General features: G+C 36.4%; 1 protein-coding gene across 2 annotated transcripts; it reads left to right on the top strand.

The window, feature by feature from the left end:
* The first annotated feature begins 41 nt into the window (after positions 1-41).
* spag17 (sperm associated antigen 17) lies at positions 42-24,182 on the top strand. 2 transcript variants are annotated; one of them, XM_052094561.1, is made up of 40 exons: positions 42-270; positions 388-528; positions 667-726; positions 1,595-1,726; positions 2,151-2,307; positions 2,712-2,906; positions 3,015-3,187; positions 3,665-3,823; positions 3,978-4,023; positions 4,260-4,378; positions 4,653-4,790; positions 4,898-5,008; positions 5,309-5,453; positions 7,188-7,373; positions 7,560-7,597; positions 7,739-7,837; positions 8,545-8,699; positions 9,805-9,941; positions 10,128-10,192; positions 10,358-10,600; positions 10,756-10,870; positions 10,990-11,106; positions 11,949-12,121; positions 12,395-12,515; positions 12,736-12,896; positions 13,342-13,480; positions 13,876-14,075; positions 14,221-14,350; positions 15,588-15,715; positions 15,819-15,989; positions 16,235-16,344; positions 16,554-16,684; positions 17,744-17,877; positions 18,139-18,327; positions 20,514-20,627; positions 22,512-22,566; positions 22,993-23,083; positions 23,348-23,401; positions 23,488-23,596; positions 23,796-24,182. In XM_052094561.1, exons 1-40 carry the CDS (start codon positions 160-162, stop codon positions 23,913-23,915), a joined length of 5,172 nt encoding a protein of 1,723 aa, XP_051950521.1. In that variant the 5' UTR covers positions 42-159; the 3' UTR covers positions 23,916-24,182. The 2 variants fall into 2 exon arrangements, with proteins under 2 accessions (XP_051950521.1, XP_051950520.1); XM_052094560.1 differs by lacking the exons at positions 42-270; positions 388-528; positions 667-726; ... (1 more) ...; positions 2,151-2,307; positions 2,712-2,906 and having other exon boundaries at positions 3,076-3,187; positions 18,142-18,327.
* The last annotated feature ends 916 nt before the right edge of the window (positions 24,183-25,098 follow it).

Here is a 25,098-nt window from a genome sequence, read left to right on the forward strand (position 1 = left end):
CATGTGGGGTTGCCATAGGTTACCGCGACGCTTTTGGAAACTTTGGCTGGACATGCAAACTTTGGTTGGAGTGAACGATCTGAAAATAATAAAACACAGCTTATTGGCAGGATTAATGAGTGTCAACGCCAGATTGACTGTGTGAGAATTGAAGAGAACATGCCCCCCAAGCGCACCAAAAGTGTTACTCCATCTGCTGTTGCTCCAACTGGCGCAGCTGCTGTTAATAAGGGCTGGGAGACAGCACTTACTGCTGCTGTATTTGAGGAGGTAATTTATTAATTATGTAAAAATTGTTTATCTATAACTTTTAGCTTTATCTAGTTTATCTCTGGTTTTCACCAGAGAGAAATGAATATTTATCATATGAATCATCTGTGACTCCAGGTTACCTGGAAGGCCAGTGTGTCTTTGGTCCAGGTAGAGAAAGCAGAGGACGAACAGCTCATCTCTGCTCTCCAGCAAGCTGTTCAGCAACCCCTGCGCAAGCTTTTCAGTGTGGTGTCCTGGGAGAACATTCTGGAAAAGGTCTGAAATATGGTTTCGGTTCACGATGCTGAGACTGTAGTGACAATTTAATATATAATATTTTATTGACATAAATAGAACAAAAAGAAATATCATAACCAGTAACTGTAAATAAACCAGTATTCTGTGTTGCCACAGATCAATGAACTGGGAAATCCAAAGGCCAGAAAGACCAAGGACGTTCCCATATTTGTTGAGGTGAGCATTGTTATTCATGACATTTAGAAATCTACTGGTCATATGTATGGTTGAGGAAGCGTTTTTGAGAAGAGTTTGGTTGCAAACATATTTATAAGTTTGGATCAATTTCAGAATGGTCATTATACCTTTTAAGACATTTAACCAGTTTGAATGTTGTAATGTTAGCAAGGTCTGGTTAAAGGGTTAGTTCACCCCAAATGAAAATGCCATCGCAGATGTGCATGACTTTATTTCCTCTGCTGAACACAAACAAAGATTTTTAGAAGAATTTCTCAGCTGTGTTGGTCCATACAATGCAAGTGAATGAGTACCAAACTACGAAACTCAAAAAGCACATAAAGGCCGCATAAAAGTAATTAATACGACTCCAGTGGTTAAATCCATATTTTCAGAAGTGATATGATATGTGGGTGAGAAACAGATAAATATTTAAGTTCTTTCTTTCTATCAATCTCCACTATCACTTTCTTTTTCACATTCTTCATGCATATCGCCACCTACTGGGCGGGGAGGAGAATTTATAGGGAAAATTTCATTAAATATCGAACTGTTTCTCACCCACAACTACCTTATCGCTTCTGAAGATAAGGAGTCTATGGATTATGTTAATGCTGCATTTATGTGCTTTTTGGAGATTCAAAGATTTTGTTATGGTTCACTGTTAGCGTTGTATGACTCTACAGAGCTGAAATATTATTCTAGAAATCTTTGTTTTGTTCAGCAGAAGAAAGAAAGTCTTAGACATGAGGTGAGTAAATAATGAGAGAATTTTCGGGTAAACTTTCCCTTTAATTGTGTCTGTAAAAAATCCAAAGATTATGTTTCTATCTGTAATAACAATATTCTATGGTTTGTGCTCCTGTAGGTGACTGAAGTTGCAAAGTCTCTAATGGATGCTGGAGAGGAAATTACTTTAGATTTGATGGTAAAATTAATAAAGTTTCAGCTTCTGGCCATCAAAAACAATGACATTCAAAGAAGGGCTGCTGAACAGAAGGTGAATGCACTTTAGCTGAAGTACAATAGCAATGGCTTAAAGTGATAGTTAACCCAAAATTTATATTATTTCATTATTTATCCACCCTCATGTTGTTCCAAACTAGTAAGACTTTCTTTCTTCCATGGGACACAAAAAGTGATGCGGTGCAGAATGTTAGGGACTAACAGCCTCAGTCACCATTTAATTTATTAGCATTTTTTTTTTACTCCATATAAAGAAAGTGAATGGTTACTTAGGCTGACAGTGCCTAACATCTGCTTTTGAAAAGGTAGTAACAACGTTATGCAGGGAAGAATCAAATTTACACCTTATACATAGATGTACTGTGTCTAAAATAAATTGAAATCAAATATACATACAGTAGATTTGCACACAACCACATGTGTCTGATAAACATTAACACAGTGTATGTATCTCTCAGACTTTAGAGGAAAATACTTGTGTTAAAGTAAATTCTGCCAGCAAAGATCAGGGAGGTAAAGGAGCAGCAAAAGGGAAAAAAGCTGAGCTTCCGGTTCCAACCAAAGACACCAAACTCAAACACAGAGGAGAGGAGGAGAGCACAATCAAATATATAGGTGAAACATGATTACAGTTATCTAAAAGTTTAAAAGTGCAAATTTAGATTAGTGGAACAAACAATACTGAGCATAGAAATGTGCATGAAATTGCAAATTAAATCAAAATGATCCTGTGTGTTTTCTTAATGCATGTTCCTGGTGTTATTGTACACAATACGGTGCATGTTTTTCCAAAATAAAGGACATTTTGTCTTTATAATCTCTCATCAAAATGTGTTACTGCCTCTGAAATTACTTATCTAAAATTAGATTGCCAGAGTAAAATAGGTTACGAACAGCCTTCTGTTCAAAATGCATGCTATGTAAAATGAGAACAAGTGTTATTATGATTACCAAACTTTAATGCATACACTAAGCATATTTATTTATTTTTTTACCTCTGACCGGCCCTATCTGTGCAGATGATGAGCCAGATGATGGGCCGCAGCACTACATCCTGATGGTGGGCTTCTACCAGCCTCATCTTATCCCTGCATTGGACTATCTTGGTATCCATGTGTCCAATGTTATTAAATTGGGCTTAGAGAGAGAAGAAGAATCAGAGACTCAAGAGGAAACAGAGGCAGAGGAGAATAGCCTCACACCTGAAGATCAAGGCAAATTGCTTATGATTATATTCGGTTTATACTTTTAAAGCAGATTAGACAATGCATGCAGAATATGCTGGAATTAAAATCAACCAATTTTAACTTATCTGTTTTCAGAAGTTTGGATTCTGAAACAGAGGAGGCAGCAAGAGTTAGATGTGTTCTGGAAGCAGTTGGAACCAGTCTTGAATAGTGGCAGTATGGGATCCAGACTCTATGATGTGGCCAGGTTGAGCTACAGCGTAAAGATGCATTTGCTGCACCAGGACATAGGCAACACTGATGCCATGGTGAATGGAGAATAAGTGTACTTGCATGTATCACATAAGGCTACTGATTCGGAGTGGTGGTGGTGTAGTGGTCTAAGCACATAACTGGTAATCTGGTAATCAGAAGGACGCTGGTTCGAGCCCCACATCCACCACCATTGTGTCCTTGAGCAAGGCACTTAACTCCAGGTTGCTCCAGGGGATTGTCCCTGTAATAAGGGCTCTGTAAGTCGCTTTGGATAAAAGCGTCTGCCAAATGCATAAATGTAAATGTATATGTAAATGATTCAGATTTGTGTGATTTTATGCATTGTTTTTGTTAATTAATTCTGTTATGAATTCTGGTAAACTACTACTTTCAAGAATTTAAGCATAAGCCTTGAGATCAAAAGGTTTTTAAACTCACAAGAATCATAAATTCAGTTAAGTAGCACAGTAAAAGTAAGCATTTCTGATGCTCTATCCTTATTGGACTATCTGTCATCTAACATTGTCTAGCTGGATTTTGGAGCTGCTATATTTGAGGGTGTGGCATGTCTGCTGTATGACAGTCTTGACTGGAAGAGACAGTACTGTCATTATCTCAACTGCATGAGGCTGATCCAAGTGCCATTGGCCTGCAGACCCAATCAGTATTCCCGACAGAGCTCCTCTGAGGTACATGACTGCTCTCACAATAGTACTGCTGCTGCTAAAATGTCAGATAAAGTGCTTTACATATGCAGTTTTTTGCCGATCAACACTCATTATGGTTTTATATAATGAGTGTTATTTGTAATAGAGCTAATATTGGTCATGTTATATGTTTTAGGTTGTACAAACTCAAAGGAAGAAAGCAGTGACAGAGGAAGAGGAAGGTACAAGAAAAAACACACTGATTCTGCAGAAACTTTGCAGAACTTTTGCAATTAGTAATTTTCCATTATGTACAGCTCATAATGTTTAATTTATTATAAGAACATAAAATACTTTCTCATTAAAAAATGGTTTGCTCTGTTATTTCAGCATTTGCTATGTTTGTGCTTTAAATCCAAAACGCCCAATTTCTGGATGTAAAATAGCTTTAAACTAAATCATTATGTTTGAGCTGCAGAGTTGCAACCTCATTCTTTGGGTGCAGAGGTTGATATGAGATACTACTGTGACCTACTGGACAAGATTCCTCCTGAAATTACATCTGTTCCTCTTATACTGCACTGCATGCTGGAGCAGGTGAGCACATTTCTGACCTTAGCAAGTTACATGTCTTACATTTATAAACCATTTTGGATTTTTATGTCTCTGATTTGTAGGGCTAAAATATGCAGTTACTACTGCAAAATATTGATGCATAACCTCCTGATATACATGTATTGTATGTACATGCTTTGGATGGGATTTTGTTACTTGTTTTTTCATTGCATGCTTCTAAAGAGGTGGATAGTTTGTCATTTCTTTGAAAATTTGGCTGCTTAACTCTTCTCATCACTTCCTGTGTGCTGACTAGGTGGTTGCCTCAGATCAGGAAGTTAAGACAGGAACAGTTGATTCAGCAGAGCAGACCTTTGATAGAACAAACCAAGATCTAATCTGTTACATGCTCTCATCTGTGCTGCGGTTGCCACAGCCAGAAGAAGACAAGGAGGTAAATGTCTTTATCAGATCAATGCAAGAACAGAGGCAAAACTAAACTTCTAAATCAAAATGTACACAATTGTGTGTGTGTGTGTGTGTGTGTGTGTGTTATGACAGAGGCTGATAAAGGATCTTGGGGTCCAGGACAGCCTGCTCAATACTGATCAGAAACCCCCCCTCCTGATCAATCACCATGACGAGAGAGCGAAGAGACTCCTGCAGCTTCCCGTGAGCATGCAAATATACACACTCACATTCATGAAGCTGGTGATGGCCTAAATGTCACGATCAGTGGCTGCAAACGCAAAGTCATTTTTTGCATGATTCTATCCATTTGCCCTCATTAATATATTGGTCCTGAAATGAATGTTGTTCAAACAAGCACATTTGATCCCTTGATCCCAAAAGATTCCCTTGTAAATCGTATGAATTCCATTTGGATGTCATTGACACAGTGATGTAAATGATATAAATATACATGATAATAGTAAACATTAATATCATATAAACCTTTTGCTAATGTTTGAGGTCCAGGGTGGCATTGATGCAATCAGAATTGAAGTTGAAATAATGAATCAAAGCCTGCTGTGGACCAGCCTGATGTCCAGACGCATTGAGAGTACCACTGATAGACTGGCCAGATCTCAAGAGCTTATGCACTTTTGCACTGATGGTGAGAAGGAAACCGCAAACTCTTTAAGATACTGATAAAATAACATGCATTTTCTGTTAGTGTGTTTGCAGTGTTCTCTTGGGAGTTGCTTCCACATTAGAACAACATGTGTCCCCAGTTTTGCCATTGTACTGTGTGTTTATTATATGTCTTAATTCAGTTGAAGTCAGACAATCATAGAAAACATTCCCTGTCTTAGGTCAGTTAGGATCACTACTTTATTTTAAGAATGTGAAATGTTAGAATAATAGTAGAGAGAATTATTTATTTCATCACATTCCCAGTGGGTCAGAAGTTTACATACACTTTGTTAGTATTTGGTAGCATTGGCTTTAAATTGTTTAACTTGGGTCAAATATTTTGGGTAGCCTTCCACAAGCTTCTCACAATAAGTTGCTGGAATTTTGGCCCATTCCTCCAGACAGAACTGGTGTTACTTAGTCAGGTTTGTAGGCCTCCTTGCTCGCACACGCTTATTCAGTTCTGCCCAAATCAGATTGAGGTCAGGGCTTTGTGATGACCACTCCAATACCTTGACATTGTTGTCCTTAAGCCATTTTGATACAGCTTTGGAGGTATGCTTGGGATCATTGTCCATTTGGAAGACCCATTTGCGACAAAGCTTTAACTTCATGGCTGATGTCTTGAGATGCTGCTTCAAAATATCCACATAACTTTACTTCCTCATGATGCCATCTATTTGGAGAAGTGTACCAGTCCCTCCAGCAGCAAAGCACCCCCACAACATGATGCTGCCACCCCAGTGCTTAACTGTTGGGATGGTGCTCTTCGGCTTGCAAGCCTCACCTTTTCCTCCATGGTCATTATGGCCAAACAGTCCAAATTGTTGTTTATTATACCAGAGGACATTTCTCCAAAAAGCAAGATCTTTGTTCCCATGTGCACTTGTGCAAACTGTAGTCTGGCTTTTTTTATGGTGGATTTGGAGAAGTGGCTTCTTGCTTGCTGAGCAGCCTTTATGGTTATGTCGATATGGGACTAGTTTTACTGTGGATATAGATACTTGTCTACCTGTTTCCTTCAGCATCTTCACAAGGTCCTTTGCTGTTGGTCTGGGATTGATTTGTACTTTTCGAACCAAACTATGTTCATCTCTAGGAGCCTGAATGTGTCTCCTTCCTGAGCAGTATGATGGCTGTGTGGTCCCATGGTGTTTATACTTGCGTACTATTGTTTGTTCAGATGAACATGGTACCTTCAGGCATTTGGAAATTGCTCCCAAGGATAAACCAGACTTGTGGAGGTCCACAATTCTTTTTCTGAGGTCTTGGCTGATTTCTTTTGATTTTCCCATGATGTCAAGCAAAGAGGCACTAAATTTGAAGGTATGCCTTAAAATACATCCACAGGTACACTTCAGTACCTGTGGATGTGGACAATTCAGTATGCCTCCTATCAGAAGCAAACTGGCTAATTGTCTAAAGGCTTGACATCATTTTCTGGAATTTTACAAGCTGCTTAAGGGAACAGTGAACTTAGTGTATGTAAACTTCTGACCCACTGGAATTGAGATATAGTCAATTAAAAGTGAAACAATCTGTCTGTAAACAATTGTTGGAAAAATTACTCATCAAGCACAAAGTAGATGTCCTAAAGGACTTGCCAAAACTATAGTTTGCTAATATAAAATCTGTGGGGTAGTTAAAAAATGAGTTTTGATGACTTCAACCTAAGTGTATGTAAACTTCTGACTTCAACTGTATGTATCTGCAGACTCTCTGAGCTGGTCTGAGCTACAGAGGCTTCTTCAGGTCTTTGTGTTTGAGAGTATGCCATTGACCTCAGTGGATGAGAATGGCTGTATTAAAGGATCACAATCAGGCCCTCCGAGCCCCACACCGTGGGACAACCCTGTCGCTTTTGCCAAGAACTTTTACTGGAACAGCAGCATGACAGCAGGTTTGACAAGAGCACAAGAGCAGACATGACAAGTTTATATCTACTGTACATACAGCATTACAATTTGACTTTACAGATAAACACAAATACATATAATTTCAAAACTATTATTTCCTTTTAATACATTATCTTTAAAGAAGTGTAAAAAAATTAATCTTGTACAAATCAGTTGTTTTATTGTCAAAGGATCTGCAGAAAGCAGTGTTGGGACAGAGGACCAAAAGGTATAGCTATTGTCATGCGAATACAAGAACAAGCTGAAGGTTTAAATTGAACATTTTGTGCAAACTCTTAACATACACTTACACTATCATGGGCTTTTTAAGAATTCGATTTGTAATATTCCAATGAATTGCATCAAACAGGGGAATGAAGTTACTATAACAGATCTCCAAAAGACAATCATTCGGAAGCTAGGAGACTGGAACTGTGTAGAGAAGCACAGTGCGGATGTCTTCCCTCAGGTATCCATCTTGTTCTCTATCGTTATACTGAATCATTATAAATATGGAGGGACTTTGCACTAGGTATAAATAGCACCTGCCACACAGTGTGGCTATTTGCACTCAAATAGTCTGGTGGAAACACAGAAATTTAAGACAAACTGCACCCCCAGTGTTGTTACAGTGGCAAAGTGTGTTAAGATTGTGTGGATGTGCTTTTTTTTTCTCCATGCGGACGACCCGGGTTCAATTCCCCCTTTTCCCATTTTGTTTTCTGTTTCCATTTTTAATATATCCTTTTAATACTACTTATAAAAATAAGTAAAGCTGATTCGGTCATAGTGACAGTCGAGAGAGAGAAATCTTTGATCTGGGTAAAATTAACCATGGTTTTACTATAGTAATATTGTAGTAACCATTTTTTTGGTAGAAGCCATAGTTTTAATGCAAATAACCATGGTGTTACTACATTAATATTCTGTTAGTATTTATTTAACCTTTGTTTAACCAGGAAGTCCCTTGAGAGTAAAGTCTCTGTTTCGAGGGAGACCTGGTATTTATTTAGGTTCAAATAGCATCTAACACTATTTGCACTTAATGCAAAGAAGATGCTTTTTTTGCTTTTTACATTTGTGTAAATAGCATCTGTCTTATATCATTATATAGAAAGCCTATCAAAAGTTTAAAAGAAATATATGATATACTATATCTATCTGCTTACCTCTTAGGTCCTCCAGTCTGCATCTGAGACCTACAGATATATAGACACTTTTTACTGCAGCCGAGATAGTGCCATATATGTCATCTGCCATAATCCCATGAGCCCTCACAGGAGATTCAGAGAATTCTGGAACGCATCACTTCACACAGATGTTGGATTCAGGTACTTTGTCTCTTTTAAAAAGTATTTGGCTACATAATTTTTGGGGGGGCAAAATCCAATAATCATTTAGCACATGACCGATTTGTAATGTAGAGATTTAATATGATCACACAATTACTGTTTTCCCATAATGCTGAAAGATATCAAAATACACTGCGAAAAATAATTGACAAAATCGTTTTTGTCTTATTTTCATAAGGAACTCTAAACATCCTTAAACTTAGATATATCTAATGGATAAACTAATACTGTTATCCTGTATAAACAAAAAATTATATATCTTGAGTTATGTTTTTCCTAGCCCATTGGCAAATAGTTTTTTTCTTGTTTTAAGTAGAAATCTCATTAATACAATTTTATTAGATTTATGCTTAAATGAGTATTCCCGGTTCAATACAAGTTTAGCTCAATTGTTAAAATTTTGATTACTACAAAGGTTAATTTTGACTTTCCCCATTCTTTTCTTGAAAGAAATAAAAAATAAAATTGGTTACAGTGAGGCACTTACAATGGAAGTGAAAGGGGCCAATCCATAAATGTGAAAAATCTCACTGTTTCAAAAGTATAGTCACAAGACATAAACAATATGCATGTTAACATGATTTTAGTGTGGTAAAATCGCTTACCTTTTCTGTGTAAATTTATAGCCAATAAAAATGACAACTTAAATAATTTTACAGCTTAAATTGAATACATGAGTTTTAACAGAAGAATGAATGTACGTGCTTTTATACAATTATAAGCATCACATTTACAAACCCTCCGTTTGTACTTCCATTGTAAGTATTTTTTAAAGAAAAGGAGGGACTAGTCAAAATAATAACACTACTTCACAAATGCGATTAATCTTAACTTGTATTGAGCCCAGAATATTCCTATGAGTTAAGAAAAATATGCTAAATTCAATGATATATTCTCTGAAAAAGTCAACAAGACAAGACAAAACAAGAAAATAAACCAAATAAGAAATACTATAAGAAAATAGTTTTTGCAGCCTACTGGAAATACGCAATATGCACTGTTCTTTAATGTATCTAAATAAGTCAATTTGAAAGTGTTGATGTTGGTTACAAAGATTAACACAGTGACATTTATATTGTTATAGGAACTACCTGGAATATGTAGCAGAATCTCTCAGTGAATGGACCAGACAGGAAGAGGAAAAGTGGCAGATTGAACAGCAGAGGAAGGAGGCAGAGAGAAATATCATCCAAACCCCTTCAAATTCCGACAGGAAAAGAGGCAAAACAGCCATTCATATCTGTTGTCTAATACATGAGTCTCTGAATATGTAGATAACAAATCAATACATCCAATTTTATATAGAGTTTTTGGAAGAATTCATCAGAGAAGATCATGGGATGAATGGGATATTTGAGCAAGTGTTATGACAAATATTGAGTTTAACACTTTCTCACTCTCTTTTAGACTCACCAATAGAGCCTCCAATGTCAGACACAGCAGAGCCATACATAAGAGAGGACTCTCTCAAAGTGAGTTTAAAATCTTTTTAATGAATGCTAGTGAAATAATGTGAATATATACTGTGTAGTCTACAAATCTGCTCTTGGAAAAGACTCACTTCTTATACTGATTGGAGAAACCTGAACAATTTTAGTATTCCTATGTTTGGCCTGTTGTTTACTTGATTACTGTAGGCCTGGAAAATTGAGCAGGATAGATTGATAGAGGAGGAGCAGTTAAAAAAGACAAAGAAGGAAAAAGGAGGAAAAGAAACAGACTCTGCAAAGGACAACAAGAAAACCCCACAGTCCTCAAGAAAGAGCAAAGAGAACATTTCCAGCAGTTCCAAAACACCCAGCTCAGCAACACAGGCTAGAGACAAGACCAGAGACGTTCCAGAGACACCTCAAGAACTAGCCAATGAGAGAAGAACAAATGTCTGAAATAGATATTGCATTAAATAATTGCTTATCAAATACTTTTTAATAGAATTGAATTGTTATGAGTGGGAAGTTATTTGTCCTAAATAGATTAAGACTAACAGTATTAAATCGGTTCTTTGTAATTAAATGGAAATATATATTTTGTGCAGGTATTCACAGGCTACAGTTTAAATGGGAAATTGGCACAGGTCACCGGTAGTGTTCAGTCTGTTTATCCCTGTGACGGAGGGCAAATAGACGTGGAGAGTTTTCACTTCATTCAAGGTTTGAAAAACAAAAATTGAAAAATAAAATGTACATGTACACATACTGTGTATACACAGATATTTTTGTTGTGTTAGAGCTTGCATGCTTAATTATATAGGTTTGGTTTCCATCTTCAGGGTTGAGACAAGTGAAATTATGTGTGAAAAAGGATGGCCATCACTTTTACACACACATTTCAGAGCGTAAAACAGAACAGGACAAACCGATTGACATCAATATGCTGGATAAACAAGGTATGTGAGTCTGTGCAGTTCAATATTTGGATACTTTGGTTATTTAGCATGAGCTACTTGAAGGGACAGTTCACCCTCATGCCATCCCAGATGTGTATGACTTTCCTCTACTGAACCCAAATGAAGATTTTAGCAGAATGTCTCAGCTCTGTAGGTCCATACCTGCAAGTGAATGGTGACCAGACATTTCAAGCTCCAATAAATCACATAAAGGCAGCATAAAAGTAATTAATATGACTCCAGTTGTTTAATATATGTCTTCTGAAGCGATGCAATCATTTCGAATGAGAAGCAGATCAATATTTCTATACCTTTTTACTATAAATCTCCACTTTCAGCACGTGAAAGTGAAAGTTTATAATGTATTGTAGAAAATGACTTAAATATTTATCTGCTTCTCACCCACACCTATCATATCGCTTCTGGAGACATAGATTGTGCCACTGGAGTCATATGGATTACGTTTATGCTGCCTTTATGTGAGCTTGAAAGGTCTGATTACCATTCACTTGCATTGTATGGACCTACAGAGCTGAAATATTCTTCTAAAACATTTAATTTGTGTTTAGAAGCAGACAGAAAGTCTGAGAACGATGACAGAATTTTCATTTTTGGTTGAACTATCCCTTTAAACTGTCTTGCTCAAGAGCAAAAAACCCAGTTAATCGATTTAACCTGATTTTGTATTATCAGCCCTGATTCATGACCATTATTGTACATAACATTCAAGTTCATTTGTGAATTACATTTCCTGTGAACACAATGGAATTCAAGAATTGTTTATAACTTTGTTTATACGTTTATGTAACTAATATTTATCGATATTATTTTGCTAACTCCAGTTTCTCCTGGAGTCAAATCAGATTGTGAGACAGAGAAATGTGTCTCTTTCTATGCTGTCATGGCCAATGGCATTCAGATCTCCTGCAGTCAGAGCAGCCCAAACAAAACAGGAGCTCAAACTAAACAAAATGAAGCCACCAGCTTTTCTACACACCAACAATTACAGGAACAGGTGACTGCACAAAGAATAGTGATAATACAATTTTATTATTTTGTTGCTAGTTAAGTTGGTTAGTTGCCATTAGTTAAAGGAATGAGTTGAGCTCAACTTGTTTTGAACCCAGAATATTCCTTTTACATAAACATTGGCTTATGCTCATTATATAACTGATAACCTCTATTTTACCTCTATTGTATCATTTAGCACAGAGGTTGTCATACAATATATTGTATATATTTTTATATACATCATTGATCTGGATGATTTTCCTATTTGCCTTCCCAGCCAGCAGGCGCTGAGGTCCAGTCTGAGTCAACAGACAGTCCCTCTCCTCCTCCGGTTCTAAATCTACATGTGTCAGTGCCCAATGGACTCATCCTCCACTTTGATTTTGAAGATTCAGCAGGTGAGCTGTTTAAATTCAATTGCACAATGTCTTTGGCAGCATGCATCATATACAAGGCATCATTTAATTGTCTTTTTTATATATATACATTTTTAATTGTTTCTTTTTAGAAAAAACAGCATCAAATAACCAGTGTTCTTTAAAAATGACAAAAATATAGGTCTGAAATTTTTTTTGGACAAAACAGGTCTGACTGATAAGGTGATATCTTTGTTTGCAGATGGCGCTGCCAATGGCCGGTCTCTGCTAGTTCGGCAGAGGTTCTACAGTGTTGAGTCCAATTCAGTTCTCACTCCAGACATCAGCATACACACTGAGGTCTCCAGGGTTATCACGAGCAAAGGCACTGTCATAAAACACATGAGAGATAGATCTACTGAGGTATTCATACATACACGTGTGTATCAGGGTTTATCTGGTATATACACTGTGCAAGTACATAGTTTCAGAGAAACAAAACATGCACAAGTCCTGAGGGTAGAATCAGGGCTGGATCTAGGGGAGTGCTGGTGTGGGCTTTGCCCCCAAATGCAAGTGAAGCAAAGGGTTGAATTGTATTGTCATGTCGCTAACCCTAATGATATGTGCTGGAACTCAAAACACATGAACTGGGTTACTTGTGACGGCTATTATAGCTTAAAATGTACAGCTTAGTACTTTTTTTTCTAAATGTCTACACCACACACACCATGGATGAAACAACAAATAGTAAGTAAAGGTAATATTGCATAATCAGCACACTCCATATGAAACCAAGACTCAAGCCCCTAACAAATGTACTATGTGTGTGTGTGTGTGTGTGCATGTGTCTGTGTGTGTATTTTAGGTCTTGTTTGCAGACAGTACAGTCAGTAGAAGCCCAGACTCTGGACCAGTATATGTGCTGGTTCCTCACATACCAACAAAGGAGGTGGAGCCTAACAAAGAGCTGGCCGAGGACAACAAAGATACTAAAGACAAGAAAGGTTACAAACTTCACAGAAGAACAAAGAAATACATTATTAAGGCCCATTAAGCTCTATTCACACTGATAGATACTAAATCATTAGAGTTTGCAAAGTCTCTGTGCTGTTGGTGGCTAGTAGGCATCCTTACCCGGCTGCAGTATTAGGTGGCGGATCACTCTCTGCATTTCCATCACCAACAGCAGCCATCGCTCATGTTGCTACAAATCAACAACCCTCATCTAAAATGAATGACTTCTTATTGTTTTGTCATTGCAAATCACTATCAGGGTGAATACCTTTTTAGGGTTATCTTTTATTTGTCCACACAATGTTTAATATAAATGAAAAGAATGGACTGTGGGAGGTAACAAGTGCATAGCTAAAAAGAAATATGCAACTTCTGTCATGCACAGGCAAGGTTAACTCTAAGGTGAATGTGGAAGTTCATCCAGAGCCTACAGTAAATGAAAAGGAAAACTGGTGTCTTGAGGTTACTGGAGGTTCATGGACCACCACCACCCCCTCTGGACACAGGATCGCCACTGTGGGGAAGGAGGAAGTAGATGTGCAACCCATATTGAGCTATCATGCTACAGACCCCTTTAGTGGGACAGTGAGTGCTTCGTCAGTCAAAACTACGCCTTCTTTTGTGTACATAGCAAATTAGTCAACCAAAGAATGGACCACTGCAATGTCAGTTTCAGCCAATATGTAATGTGTTTTTTAATACTCACATATTGCTGTAATGAAATGTTTAGGTTGTGGTCACAAGGGAGGACAAAGTGTTGTCTGTGTTGAGGACTGATGGAACAGTGATAGTGGATCATGCAGATAGAACACGTATTACCACCTTCTACCAGCAGAGTGAGCCACAACATCTGAACTCAGGTACAAAGTAGGGATGGATGATACCAATTATTTTCTTTTCAATCTAATGGCAAGTACTATCAAAGCCAATATTGCTGACATTGATTCATTACCAATACCTCTATTTAAATTGTAATTTTAGCCATTTAACATTATATTTAAAGCCATTATGTTTTGATTTTTTGCAAAGTATAAGACTCCATTTTTAATCTATTTTCAACTATCAATAATTAATATAAAAACAACAGAACATTTTAAATATTTAAATTCGTTTTAATCATAATTACTTTGAATTTTAATACATTTATAACAAACAAGCACTTGTTCTGTTCGTTCTGAGCAGAAACTGTGTTTTCTCTTTCTTTTTTCTGGTACCAACATTCCCCAGCCTCCTTTACAATTGGTAACCAGTTAAAACGAAATAAAAAAAAACATTTAATCCATTTCTTTTTAAAATTACAGTCCTCTGTGCTAGGTGTGAGTGATATACCTGGTGCAGTGTTGCCAGATTTCACAAGAGAAACAAGCAACCTGGTCTGGAAAAACATGTTCAAAATAAGGGATTTGTCTCAACCAAAATAAGCAATAATGTGCATTTAGGCAAAGAAATGTGTGATGCAGCAGTTTCCTTCAGGATCAAAGCACATGATTATCATGTTCTAATTGAAAGAGTGAAGCCCCATTTTTGGGGCACCAGAATGTGTTGTAATGCTGAAAATGTACTGTGATAAATCCGTTGGTCTTTAGTTATATGAAAATTGTTCTGCAAAAAAAAATTGTTTGTTTTAGGTTTTCGTTCCTTGTATCATTTTTAGTCCCTTGATCAATATCATAAGTATCGATACTTTATTATCAATCTGTCCATTGCTCGTACAAAGACATAAATATGGTATTTCTAAGATGATAAAATATAACAGTTTTTATTTATTTTTGGATTTTTTTGTCACAGCATAATTCCCATTTTCCATTTCTATTATTCCATAGTTGTGATGTCTTTACTATTATTCTAAAATGTAAAAAAGAAAAAAAGAAAATTAAGAATGAGTAAGTGATCCTAAACTTTTGAATGGTAGTGTAGGTCTTACTACATATGCAGTTTCATAACAAATATATGAAAATACTCAACGAGGTGGGCCTGATGCTAAGAAAAGTTTTTACACTCTAACTGTAGTTTAACCATTATTTCTGTGTTTTAAGGAAAGTAGACTATCAGTGTAAAGGCCCTCTCTATCCCTCACTCTATAAAATCTGATTTCAGGAGAGAAGCTGGTTAGGGTGGAGAAAGCTGAATTTGCCACAGTAATAATGGACTATGAGAGAAGAACTTGTGATGTTCTCTTTGGGGATGGCACTTCTATTAGTGCTACTGCTCATGGATCATATAAAGTAAGAGGATGGATGGATGGATGGATGGATGGATGGATGGATGGATGGATGGACGGACGGAAGAAAATAACTGTCAGCCTGTCTCACTCTCTGTTTAATGTAGATTTATCCTTGTGGAGGTGGTGTCCTTTACATTGATAAGGATGGTGGAGCAGTGTATTCTTCTAAACAGACTAAAGAAGGACCAGAGAGTGAACATCTAGGCCAATATGTGATGAACAATAGTGGAGATCTTCTCTGCCACGTGACGGACCCAGAGGGGAACCAGTTTCATGTACTCTTCATGATATGTTTATAGTAAAAAATTTCTCAAATGCTGATACCATTCATAATAATTCATTTAAATTTTAGCAAACAAAGTTCTATGCACTGTAAATGATGTTACAAAGTTGCAACTGTTAAATACAGCTAACTTTATTATTTATTTATTTTTACATGTAAGATCATTTAAATACATTATCGCAAAGTACAACAGACTCTTTTATCTAATCACAGTGAAAATGTTAATGCTGTGTTTAGGTTAATACAGATGGGCAGATCAATGTCATGGTTAATGGATCAGAACAACAATCAATGAGAGAGCTAGCAGAGCTTCAACAGAATGCCGACTTTAAAACACACCCACCCAGGTAAGTCGCTCTCTGCCTGCGTAGTACTCAACTACCTCACAAGAAAAATCTATTGGGTAGGATAAAAATATCCAAGAAAAAACAACAGCAATTAAAAAAGAATTACAGCTAAATGCCAAAGCATTTTTTATGCATCCAAAGGGAAACTAGTCAGTTCAAATAAATCAACTAAAATAACTATGTTGCTTTTTCTTTTTTGTGTCTTTGAGGTTGTTTGTGGTGCATGAGGATGGATCAGCCTCAGAGTTGCTGAGAGCTCAGGATGTTGAAGTGCTGCTGCAGAATGTTTATTGTGACTCCTCCATCGCTGTTCTGACAGATCCACTACCAGATTCACAAGGTGAGGACACAGTTTCCATTCATCTGGTGCATTATGTTACTGGCCTTTGTTCTGCCAGCTAAAAGACACTATGAAATGGCTTGATGAGTGCAGTTTTCTCTCTTTTGTTGATGTACACTCACTGAGCACTTTATTAGGGACACCTGTACACCTATTTATTCATGCAATTATCTAATCAGCCAGTTGAGTGGCAGCAAGCCAATGCATAAAATCATGCATATACTGGTCAGTAGCTTCAGTTAATGTTCACATAAACTATCAGAATGGGGAAGAAATCTCAGTGATTTCGCCTGTGGCATGATTTTTGCTGCCAGAAGGGCTGGTTTGAGTATTTCTGTAACTACTGATCTCCTGGGATTTTCATGCACAACAGTCACTAGAGTTTACTCAGAATGGTGCCAAAAACATAAAACATCCAGTGAGCTGCAGATCTGCGGACGGAAATGCCTTGTTGATGAGAGAGGTGAATGGAGAATGGCCAGACTTGTTCGAGCTGACGGAAAGGCTACAGTAACCACTCTGTACAATTATAGTGAGCAGAATAGCATCTCAGAATGCACAACATGTCGAACATTGTAGCGGATTGGATAGAACAGCAGAAGATCACGTTGGGCACTTTTTAGGGCCATATTGTTCAGTGATTGTATTTGAAATTCAAGCATTTTAAAATAGCCAATAGGCTTTAGTTTACATCACAGCCCTGAACCATGATTTGCTGGATGCTATTGCTTGTCGGTGTAAGGTGGTATTGAGGGGAGGGAAATTCACATTCTAAAAGCATTTTTTCCCAGAAGTAAAATTCGTAAAAAGTAAGAAGTACAATTTCAAATGCATACATCTGCTTAAAGTTTACTTGGTCAACTTTTAGGAGTACACTTGCATACAGATGGCCTCAACACTACTTGAAGTACTTTTCAATGTAATAATTTTAAGTCATGTATTTTTGTCAAACCCAATATGGAATGATCATTTTTGCACAAGTTCAGGCAGCAAGAATAATATGTGGTGTTTAAATGTATTTTAAACCAATTTGTAGTAATTCTAAACTTCTTTATCCAGAAGCGCTTGGTATTACTCTGCTAAGGCCCTGCCCTCAAGGCATCAGCTCTCATTGGCTCTTACCCATGCAAGAAGATGACATCATTCCCACCCACCTCAAATCCAGGAAATGGGACTCATTCTCTGCATTTGAGGTAATATATAATCTATAGGTAATCCATCTCAAATGGAAACATTCTGATAGTATTAACACAGGAGTTTGCAAAAGTTTTCTTTGGAACTGCTTGGAAGGCTTTTGTGGTTTCAAAACAAATCTCACATTGAATACTCCAATTGTTTTTTGTTTTTTTTATGGCTTTGCCTAGGAGTTTTATATGTATATAAAATGCCAATAAATTAATGAATTAATGGCCTATTCTTGTTTGACATGTTTGTTGTATATATCTGGCCCTTAGAAGAAGACTCCAGGCCCCCCTTTTGGAACCACCCTTGGTTGCTGTCTTGAGTTCAAGGAGAAACCCAAGTCTAGTGCTATCCGAGTCCAGGCAGTTTTAGAGTGCCCTGATGTGCTACTGGTTCATCAGATTACTCAGCATTCACCTGTCTCTGAATCACTGCGCAGAAAAATCAAGGAGAAAGTCAAGGTGCACTTTTTCCCATTACAGCAAACGTGTTTCTTTTTAAAATTTAAAGGGATAGATCACCAAAAAAAAAAAAAAGAAACCAAACAATCTGTCATCATTTACTCAACCTCATGTTGTTCCAAACCCATATGACTTTATTTCTTCCTTGAACACAATATAAGATGTTAGGTAGAATGGTAGCCTCAGTCACCAATCACTTTCATAGCATCTTTTTTCCATACAATGAAAGAGAATGGTGACTGAAGCTGACGTTCTGCCTACTGTAGTATCTCCTATTGTGTTCCACAGATTAAAGGATCTCATACAACATTGTATCCCAACCACTGTGCCGTGGCACACTAGATTGTCAGGTGTGCTGTGGAAAATTCAAAAATTCCACAAAATAAATAAATGTATGAAGAAAATATATTTTCAACATATTTATATATATACATATATTTTCATCATATATACAACATATTTTCAGGGATCCAAACTCCTCACCTTTCTGAGAAATTCGCCATTTTCAAACCATAAACAGTCACTTTTGTGATTGTGAAGAGCAAAGAAATGTCTTTGAGAGTACTAAGCAACAAGATATATTTAAAAACTGTCCAAATTTGTGAAGAGACATTGAATGTCTCATAATTTCTTTTAATTAAATATTACCTTATTGTTTACGAATATTAGAGAACCCAGTTATTGAACTAATTTAAATTCAACAAGAAAACATTTGACCTAAACATAAAAATTTACATTTACATTTACATTTACATTTACATTTATGCATTTGGCAGACGCTTTTATCCAAAGCGACTTACAGAGCCCTCATTACAGGGACAATCCCCCTGGAGCAATCTGGAATTAAGTGCCTTGCTCAAGGACACAATGGTGGTGGCTGTGGGGCTCGAACCAGCATCCTTCTGATTACCAGATTACCAGTTATGTGCTTAGACCGCTACACCACCACCACTCCGAATAAACAAGTCCTTTTATTACTTTCTGCTATTTTCTCTCTTCCAAATACATGTTTTCAATGTTTATTGTGCACACCTCCCGCTTTTTTACATGGCAAACTCGTAAAATCGCCCCATTTTGACACTTTCTGCAACTCTTGTCATATGGAGGGCGATGAGGCGCTTGATGCTGGTGTTGAACGGAGCGTTGATGCCTCAGCTCATGTGAAATGCATTTTACAATGATGAAAAAACTTTATTCAAACTCTAAATTATTATTATTTGTCTATTATTGTGGTCCTTTCTGATAAAAGTCATGCGCAGCATTTTAAATAGGCTACTGTAAGAAAATGATACCGTAGATCTGCTTTGTGTTTATAATTCTTATACTGAAGTCAGTAGACGTTATTGAAACGCACTATTATTAGACTATTATTGTCGTCTTTTTGGATGAGAAATAATGCTCAGACTGAAGGAAGACAATAGATCTTTTTGTTCTTTTAATGCTTAAACACTATAAAGTCTCTTGTTAGATTTTGGTCATGAACGACTCAAAATGATTCACTGACTCACTCATAGCACATAAGATGCTCATTTGTCGCCACCTAGTGACATTTCCAGAAGGGGGTCACTGAACTAATCAGTTAATAAAATTGAACAAATTTGTGAAACATAAGCAAGCCTCACCAAAATACTCTTTATTTTGCAGCTAATTCTGCACAATTGTAAACTTGAATAAACTTGAATCACTGAAATAGCTGGAGTTGGTGCTTTTAGCTTATTCTTTAAAAAAAATATCCCTAGCAAAAGATTTCATTTACCAGTGATTGTCTTAACTTTTTCGCCCCTCATGAGTTTGCATCCCTGTAATTTGTTGTGGCATTGCAAGAACAAATCTACAAATCAGAAAACAAATTTGTTGTTTCATTACCCATTTAGCACTCTTGCATCTGTGACCTCACACAGCATAGCCAACCTATGTGACTTGAAAAATATTTACAATGGTTAGCCTATGTGGGATAGTGGTGTGCCTTAGTCATTAAAAATGTGCCGTGGCAGAAGAAAGGTTGAGAAACACTACACACCTACTTAAACCTCCTACGATAATGTAGTGTCAGTGAAAATCTTCAAGTTGTTCTCACTTCCCTTTGAAAATGTTTGTTCTGCAAATGACAAGTTACAAGGTATATTTACAAAATTGGTTATCCACCAAATGTATTGCATATAAACATGGAATATTTAATTTAACAGGCATATTTGGACCAGCTGCTACAAAGAGAGAATCAGTCGGAGAAGATGCAGTTGAAGGATCCACGTACAGCAGAGGAACGAGTTCATCAGACTGATCTACTCCAGCTTGTACTGGTCTGACAAGATCCAACGTCATATTTTTTTAAAGGCATAGATCACCCACAAATGAACATTCTGTCATCATTTACTCACACTTATGTTGTTCCGAACCTGTATTCTGGTATCTTTTTAGAATGGTGCCCCCTAAATGTATTCTTAAAGTAGTCCATATGACTTGTGTGCTGCTGTATTCCAAGCAGTGTTGGATACTTAAAAAATAGTAATCCTCTACAAATTACTCCCAAATAATTTCTCTAAAAATTGTAATCAGATTACGTTAATTATTACATAATTGAAAAGTAATCACATTACTAATTGCTTTACTTTTAAGTTACTTTCTAAAACACTTTTACGCTTAACAAATTAAATATTTCTTCCTTCTTCATTGTTACACACAAGTCATACTGTACACTCAGCACCTTTCATTTCTCCTTCACTGCGTTCCTACCATCGGGCCAATAACTCTGGAGCATTGCCCAAAATCCTGCCCTTAATACACTGCTGCAGTGCCAACATCACACACATTTCACAAGCAAGAAGGAAGTTCAAGCTAATATATCATGTTATCTAGTACAACCCCAATTTTGACAAAAGTTGGGACAGTATGAAAAATGCTAATAAAAGCAAAAATGAGTGATTTCTAAATTATATTCACCCTTTGCTATGTAGTGCTTTGTTGAAAGCACAACAACTACACATTTGATGATGTTTTAACTTGTGAATTCCATTGTTTTTTTATGTATAGTTTTTTCAAATCAAATGATTCCAACACGATGATTCCAAAAAAAGTTGGGACAGTCAAGAGTTTTCCATTGTGAAACATCACCATTTGTTCTAATAAAACTTATTAAGCATTTGGGCACTGAAGACAGTGGAAATTTCTCCCATTCATCCATTATGTAGGTCTTTAGCTCAACAATTGTGCGGGGTCTTCGTTGCCATATGGTGTGCTTCATAATGTGCCACACATTCTCAATTAGAGATATGTCCAACTTTTTTGGAATTGGCTTGTATCTAGAATATTGAGTGCTAAACAGCCTTGACAACTTACAGACTGTAACTGCAATGGTGTCCCTAGTGGTCTCTCCACTAACAGCGGGACGATATCCCAGCACACAGTCTATGAAAATATACCGAACCATGGAAAGTAATTCCTCTGGGCATTGCTTTGTCCATTGGCCATTTTAACGGATTTGTAGTGTGCCCACATTGTTTTTATGTATTTTTTTTCCAAACCTGTACCATTGTGCGCTGGATACACAACCCACAACACAAGTCCAGCGAAACTCCGCCTTTGACATTGAACCCGTCTGAATCCCTGGTTAGCCACTGGCCTCGAGAAAGCCCAGAGGAGGCACGATGAAGCCTTGGAAGTGACATTGGGAGCGCAAATGGCTCTGGCACGCACTAGCACGTCCTCATTTGGCCCTATAGTGGAAACGCAGTTATTGACTCATTATGGGGCCATAATTTATGTATTCTACATAAATAATATAGTATATTAGAAATAAGCATAACCTTATAATGTACTTTAAAGTAATTCAATTAACTGAAAGTCAGTAGCAGTAATCTGATTACAAGAATTTTAAATGTAATACATTACACTACGTTTTTGACTAAAACTAATTAGATTACGGTAACTAATGAATTTTTAATTGGATTAGACCCAATACTGATTCCAAGGCTTCTGAAGGCATATAAAAGCTTTGGGTAAGTTTATAAAATTTAAGGATTTTCATTTTAGGGTGAACTATTCCCTTAATATAGCTTCTAGAATATGTTAAGGCCTATTTTTTAAACATGTCATCATTCAGAGATCTATAGGTGATATTTTACTCTAAGTCTTATATTCTAGCTTGGCTTAAGCTAATGTAAATTTCAACCTTACTTTTTTTTTAGTCCCTTCCTGATGTTGAAGATCCTCCAGTTGCCATGGGGATAATGCCTCTGTCATGTGAGAGCATTTATATGAGTAGTGTTAATAACAATTTCTAAGTTAACAAATTGCATAATAATGGCAAAAATGTGTAATCAGGAAGTTTTAACATTTTTAGAATAAAACATCATTTGAAAAGTCATTTGAGTCTAAATTAGCAATAACATAAGCATTTTTTGATGGTTTAAATGTACTTGTTTAACAACTCTCTAATGTCCCATAGACATTTTCTAAAAAAATGAAAATGAAAATGAAAAATAAATCAGCTCAGTTCCCACTTTCAAGTCTATTTTTACCTTCATAAAGTTTTAAATACTGCACCTACGGTGCCTTTGTACACCTCAAGTCTTTAAAATCCTCCTAGTCTGCTACTAGAAAGCTGAACTGTCATAAACAGTGAAGATCTCATATTAAGGTTTATTTGTGTTTTTGCTCTTTTCCCAGCTGATGTAGCATCTCTTTATACTCAAGCAGTAAGAGCAGCCCAACATCCTGACAAGCAAGAGGAAAAGACAGAAGGGAAAGTTCCTGAGTGGTATTGCATATTATTTACTCATCTTACCCATGGTGCATCTGTTTGTGCATCTGTCCACAGTACAATGTAGTTGTTTTGTTGCATTAGTAGACCAGAATAAGAGTTATCAAAAACAACCCTCTGATAAGCAGTGTGTGTATCACATCAGCTAACGTACTGGAATTTATAAATAGAAAACAAACCACAGATAAAATGTTACCGAAAAGTGAGAGTTTGTGGTTATTATTAGTTTTTATACCATTACTCTCACTTCTGCCTTTACAGCATCAGTAAACAGAAGCAAAACTCTTTGTGGGAAAAAAGGATTAACCAGCACAGGTAAATAGTTATTCTGTTTGAAAGGTTTGGGTTTCAAAAGTTCAAAGAGGGCGTAGACTGGTTTTTTATTGTCATTCAACATTTAGGCAAGAACTACAAAAGCAGAGAAGACAAAGAAATGCAATCAGACACCAGATCGTTACTCCATACTTTCATCCTGAGCTGAAGGAGCTGAAGTCTTTCTTCATACATGAGGCTAGTACAAAAATGTCTGTATTAATCATGAAGAACTTATTCTCCAACTCAGTGCAATGAAGTAAATTGTTTCATAGTTTATAGCTTATTTAGAGTATTTTTATGAATGCAAATTCTCAGATTGAAATCTGTATGATTAGACTCTTGTTCTAGATCAGAGAGGTGAGTTAATGATTTAAATGTTGTTGTTTACTGTTAGGATCTAGACTTGAGCTCTCTCTCCATGGATCTTCCTCCGTTCCCTCAAAAAAGAGACTCCAGGGTGCACAGTTTTTCCAAGAACTCTTCATCAGGCAGAAGTAGTTCAATTTCCTTTTAGCATCAGAGAAAATCAATGATACTTAAGTGATTTTCTTATTAAAATATCCTACTCTGACTTTCGGTAACTTTTGGTACTTGTACTGATTTTAACGATGCAAATGTTTTTGAAAAAGCTTTGCTATTTCTTTCATCTTTCAAGTTTCCTTGCATCTTTCTATGCATAAAAGATATAATGCTTAATCACCATTTCCTGGAAACATCCCACTCCAACCTGTTCTTAGTCATACAGAAATTCTTATTTCTGACTATATCAAAAATAAATGCCTAAAACAAGTATTTTCAGGCTGATTACCTGACACACATTTACACAGTATTTTATTAATGGAAGGAGAGAGGTCTGCCAAGAATAAAAATAATTACAGCACCTTCATTAAAGAATACTAAGGGTGAATTGATATATGAAATATGAAATATGTACTGTATATAATGATAATGAAATCATCAAAATTTCACTTTGAATTTTTTCTTTGAAAAATTCTTAGCGATAAACTTGAAGGTGTGTGGGTGGAAATGCTTAGTGAGCAACATGTGGTAAAGAATGATTCAGCAAATGTCACATAAAAACTGCCATTTTTGTGTTTTATGAACCAGTCTGTGTGCTTTGAAAAGACTTCGGTGCACAAGATGAGCTTTTTTTAAATATTGCAGTTAAAAACAATATTTGTCTCTATCAAATTTAATCCATGGCACAATATTTGTATACTGACAGTGAACAAACTTTGGTACAGATTTGCTAAAGTAAACATATCTGACTGACACCATCACCCTCATGTCTTCAGTAAAGCTTCACCTGTTCACTGAAAACCCTAATAAGTTTACTTTACTCAATTGATTGAGTAAACTCATTCCCTCAGTTGAATTGAGTAATGGCATCTCCGAAATGTGTGCACTTAAATTCACCTTACTTGGTGTTCTTTTAGAATTAACTTAACTATTTAAGTTAAGATTACTAAATGCAAGTTGACTAAACTCAGATTTGCTATTTAAATATTGTTGTTTCTACTTAATTAATTTAATTGATTGACTCAAATTCAGATCATAATAACATAGCTCAAATTAAGATTATAACTGATTCTAGATTAATCATAAAATATACTTAATTCTCCACATAAATACACACATGCCTGTACTTCAGTTGCACATGTATAAGGAGAACTAAGATAGTGTTAACAAGGTCCAAA

Source organism: Xyrauchen texanus, chromosome 27 (assembly GCF_025860055.1).
Source record: "Xyrauchen texanus isolate HMW12.3.18 chromosome 27, RBS_HiC_50CHRs, whole genome shotgun sequence".
Lineage (NCBI taxonomy): Eukaryota > Metazoa > Chordata > Actinopteri > Cypriniformes > Catostomidae > Xyrauchen > Xyrauchen texanus.